A 5,240-nucleotide genomic window follows, 5' to 3' on the forward strand; every position below is an offset into this window, starting at 1 on the left:
CAGGTCTTCCTATCCGATGACACGGTCACAGACTGCGTTATCTGCTTTGACTGTCAGGCGCTGTACAAATATGATGGACATAAGACAGGTACATCGGACCTGATTGAGCATTCATGCCGTGGGTCAGTTCCACAGCCTAACTAGCCTGTCACACAAACGCCCTCAAATCAGCCCTTAGTATCAGCATTTCTGAAATATAAGGTGCTAGTACTGACAGCAGAATCTAAACTAGTGGACTTCTGGTGCTCAGTCTTGGCTTCCTTGCATTGGCTCCCTATTCATTTTAGAGTCCAGTTCAAGGTCCTTCTGTTTGTTTTTAAAGCTCTAAATGGGCAAGCCCCGAGCTACATCACTGACCTTCTCCACCTGCAGCAAGCCTCCAGGTCTCTCAGGTCAAATGATAAAGCTCTCCTCCATGTGCCCCGGTCAAGGTTTAAACAAAAAGGTGACCGAGCCTTTGCAGTAGCTGCGCCACGGCTGTGGAACAACTTGCCCCTGGACATTAAAAATGCTCCCTCCATCTGTGTTTTTAAGTCTAGGCTCAAAACCCACCTTTTTACCTTATCCTTCTCAGCTCCCTAAACGTTGCCTGTTGTCTTGTCTGTAACTTTGCATTTGTCGCCTGTGTTTGTCTCCTGCTGTTATTGTTGATCTGTGTCTGTCTGCTTTTCTTTTTTCTTATTTTCTATATTTTTTACTCTGTACAGCACTTTGGTCAGTGAAAGATGTGTTTAAATGTGCTTTATAAATGCATTTTACTTATTTACTTACTTACTCTGTATGGTGGATTCCATTATCTGTTGACATAGTGCCGCCAAACGGATAAACTTAATCAAACAGGATAGTCTTAGATATGTAGGATGCAGATGGTATGCATCTTATGATGCTAACTCCAACTTCCTTTCAGTAGACAGATTTCTGGTTCAGTTCATCAAAATATAAAGTTTAGGCATCGGACAGATTTCAGTGTTGCAAGCACAACTAATGAAAGTCTACTTGTGATTTGTTTTGCCCTAAATACTCAGTGGTCAAATAGAAGAATGCAAACCAGATGCTGTCAGTGAGCAGTTTACCCAGGGGGACCTCAAGCACATATTCCAGGTTTGCATACAGCTATATCATGCTGCACTTATATATACAGTTTTGATGTTACAATACAGAACAATAATACAGTAATATGGTCTTATCGAACACCTGGATATTGTAATACAAAGAATAACCAGATATTTGTACACCAGGTGCTTGAGGAGAAGATCATCACCTTTGTGAAGAATGAGCTGAAGAGATTCAAGAAAATTCTAGATTACCAAGAAAACTTTGAGGGTAAAAAGCTGGATGAGAGTGATGCCAGAGAAGGGGCTCTTAAGATGGCACTGCACTTCCTGAGGAACATGAAGCAGAATAATATTGCTGACAAACTGCAAGAAAGTAAGAAATGCTACTTTACTTGCATTACCCAGTGTCTTGTCTTACATTTATGGTGAAATAGATACTGTATTTTTCTGGCATTGGTGGCAAGATGGACATAACTGTATTGTCTTATTTTCTTGTGAATTAGATTTGGTTTGTCAGACTGAGCTGAAGAGAAATCTCAAGAAAAAGTACCAGAGTGTGTTTGAAGGAATACAAAAGCAAGGCAGCTCTGCTCTGCTGGAGAAGATCTACACAGAGGTCTACATCACAGAGGGAGGAAGTGGGAAAGTAAATGAGGAGCATGAAGTCAGGCAGATTGAGTCCATATCCAAGAGACCAGCTGTACAGGAGACACCAATCAAATGCACAGACATCTTTAAGCCCTTACCTGGCCAAGACAAACCAATTAGAAGTGTCATCACAAAGGGAGTAGCTGGCATTGGTAAAACTGTCTCAGTTCAGAAGTACATCCTGGACTGGGCTGAGGGGAAAGAAAACCAGAATATCCGTTTCATATTTCCACTGCCTTTTAGGGAGCTCAACTGCATGAAGGTCAAACAACTCTCTTTGATGGATCTTCTTCACCACTTTTTCTCAGAAATAAAGCAGTTAACTCTTCCCAGCCAGGGGAAGTACAAAGTGTTGTTCATCTTTGACGGTCTGGATGAATGTCGAGTCAAACTAGACTTTCAGAAAAATGACATTTTGACTGATGTGACAAAGGTCGCTTCATTGGATGTTCTGCTGACAAATCTCATCAAGGGTAATCTGCTTCGCTCTGCTCTCCTTTGGATCACCTCTCGACCAGCAGCAGCCAATCAAATCCCTCCTGAGTGTGTCGACCGGGTCACAGAAGTACAAGGGTTCAGTGACGCTCAGAAGAAGGTGTACTTCAGGAAGAGGATCAGTGATCAGAATCTTGCCAGCAAAGTTATCACTCACATAGAATCATCAAGAAGCCTCCACATTATGTGCCACATACCAGTGTTTTGCTGGATTGCTGCTAATGTTATTGAATTTATTCTTAAGAGTGAAGGAGGTAAGCAAGTTCCAAAGACTTTGACAGAGATGTACACATATTTCCTTATTTTTCAAACCAAGCAGAGGAGTGTGAAATTTGAAGGAGTTCATGACACAGATCCACAGTGGAACCAGGATAGTCTCCTTGCTCTTGGAAAGTTGGCCTACGAGCAGCTGAAGAAGGGCAACCTGATCTTTTATGAAGACGACCTGAGAGAGAGTGGCATTGATGTCAGAGAGGCAGCAGTACACTGTGGCATCTGCACCCAGATCTTTCAGGAAGAGTCAGGCCTTCATCAGGAAAAGGTGTACTGCTTTGTGCATCTGAGCTTCCAGGAGTACCTTGCAGCTTTGTATGTGATCCTGATGTTATTAACTGAGGGGAAAGATCTCATGTCCCCACAGCAACCCCCCAGATCAGTGTTTCAACGTCTGTGGCAAACAATGGACAAATCCATGACCACCCTACAGAAGAGTGCTGTGGACAAAGCTTTGGAACATGAAGATGGACGCTTTGATCTGTTCCTTCGTTTCCTTCTTGGCCTCTCTCTGGAATCCAACCAGAGGCTCTTGAGAGGCCTAATAAAGGAAGAACATGAAAGCAAAAAGGAAATAGGCAGCTACATAAAGACAAAGATCAGGGAGATGCCATCATCAGAAAGAGTTCTCAACCTCTTCCACTGTCTGAATGAAGTCAATGACCACTCCTTAGTGGAGGAGGTCCAGAGCTTCCTGAGTGCAGGGACACTTTCTGCAGCCAAACTCTCATCCGCACAGTGGTCAGCTCTTGTGTTTGTGCTTCTGACATCAGAAGAAAAGCTTGATGTGTTTGATTTGAAGAAGTACAGCAGGTCTGATGAATGTTTCCTAAGACTGCAGCCAGTAGTGGAGGAATCCCAAAAGGCTCTGTGAGTAGGATAGCAAAAGTTATGGGCAGAAATGTGTGTGTAGGTGTGTGTGGGGGGGGAGAGAATCTGTTAACTGGTGGAATGTTTTCCCCAAAATAGATGATTTTGTACCGTGTTCTCTGATGTGGCAATAGCATATATTCAACTTTGATTTATGAAAAATAAACACAATTGCAATTTTAAAAGGCCAATTAAAACCTTATATTTAGGCTGGGTATTGAAATGGTAAATGGCGCCCTCTTTGGCAACCACAAAACCTCAAAACCAAGACAAAATGGTTTCCATTCTATGTCTCCTTTAAGGCTCAACAGTTGTGGGCTCACTGAGAGGAGCTGTACAGGTCTGGCATCTGTCCTCACCAAAGCGTCTTCAAAACTGAAACATCTGGACCTCAACGACAACAGTATTGGAGATATTGGGGCCCAAGAACTGTGTAGTGGACTGGGTAACTCAAACTGTGCCATGGAGACACTCAGGTAAGACATTTTAGCAGGGCTTGAAAACGAAATTATTTTTCAATCGTTCCGTTCCGAACAGTTCAGGTATGTTTAACGTTTTCGTTTTTGCGTTCCGCCACCAACATATTGTTCCTGAACCGGTTCGGAACGCAAAATATCGTTCGTTCTTATCGTTCCAGCAGTGTTTGGCGGGCCTATCAAGTCTATTTTTGTGGTCTATACCTTAGAGTAGACGTACTCATTAGGCCTACTATTTGCCCTTGATTTACACCGTAACTAGTCTATGCCCAAAAATAATAAATCACAGGCGGCAACCAAAAACATTCAGATGGGCTATCCATCCCACATAGCCTACTATACAGCTTACTGGCCTGATAAAAGCAGATGATATAAAAACGTGACACCGACACAGCTGACTCTTTTTGACGTTTACTCTGGAAAACATACACAAACAGCGTACAGCTGGATATCAGGCTCCTTCCCAACTCCTCTTCCCAGGGTAACAGACAACTGGCCAAGGTAACCTAAGAAATACACATCACAATCAGAATACACAATACAAGGAAACAAACCCCAACAAATTCTGTGGATTAATTTGTATGATGCATGTACTGTATCCAATGTGTCCGCCGCAGGGTCTTAAAAGGTCTAGATTTCTAATTAAAAAAATAATTAAAATTTTAGGCCTTAAAACGTCTTAAAATCGGCCAGATTTCCCATACATTTCATTTAGTCAAGTCTAAAAAATATTTTACCATCATTCATTTCCAGAAATGCTGGCAACAGAAACTCATTACAAAGTAGCAAAACGGTATCGAGTCGTAGCCTGCAAAGCGGAGCGAGCATCTTTGCTACAATTGTAACGAAACCAGCAGAACGCTGCCTCAGAACGTTGGTTCGGTGTGTTGTTGCGTAGTTCTTTCTGGGGGATATGCCTATTGGGGTGATACATCTACAAAACAAATTCTGTGAGAAATGCAATACCTGCCCACGAAATACGTCTGCATCTCCTCAGAGTTTGTTCAAGTTTGGCAACGTGTGGGAAAATGGGAAATGTAGGCTACTTCCAATGAGACATGGCTAGATCACAGCGATTTCCACTGTTGGTTACATGCTCAAGGTATGTGACTCGTTGCAAACTTTGGGGGGAAAACTATTAAATTAGGGACTCTGGGCGTGAAGGCGCTGGAGTTACATGCAAGAACAGAGAAACATAAGCTAGCCGCAAAATGCAAACCACGTGACATCTGTGACATCTCACGTGACATCTGTGTGATTTGTATTTGTAAGCAATTCAACACAGAATAATGTACGTGATAATGGTCGCATATCATTAGGCCAACAATATATTTTTAGGAGGCCTCATCTTCAGCCCCCCCAAAAATACTGTAAGCGTCCCTGACAAGGGAACGTTTGTATAACCATATTATTTTCATTTTGG

At 42.5% G+C, this 5,240-nt stretch overlaps 1 protein-coding gene across 1 annotated transcript in view; it reads left to right on the forward strand.

The window, feature by feature from the left end:
• The first annotated feature begins 1,279 nt into the window (after nucleotides 1–1,279).
• Nucleotides 1,280–5,240, forward strand: part of LOC134059869 (NACHT, LRR and PYD domains-containing protein 3-like) — a 16,630-nt gene continuing 12,669 nt past the window's right edge. The window contains exons 1-3 of the mRNA XM_062516402.1: nucleotides 1,280–1,428; nucleotides 1,559–3,341; nucleotides 3,644–3,817. Of these exons, the coding sequence (XP_062372386.1) occupies nucleotides 1,368–1,428; nucleotides 1,559–3,341; nucleotides 3,644–3,817 (2,018 nt within the window). The 5' untranslated portion in view covers nucleotides 1,280–1,367. The remainder of the gene's footprint in view (nucleotides 1,429–1,558; nucleotides 3,342–3,643; nucleotides 3,818–5,240) is intronic.

This window comes from Sardina pilchardus, chromosome 16 (genome assembly GCF_963854185.1).
Source record: "Sardina pilchardus chromosome 16, fSarPil1.1, whole genome shotgun sequence".
Lineage (NCBI taxonomy): Eukaryota > Metazoa > Chordata > Actinopteri > Clupeiformes > Clupeidae > Sardina > Sardina pilchardus.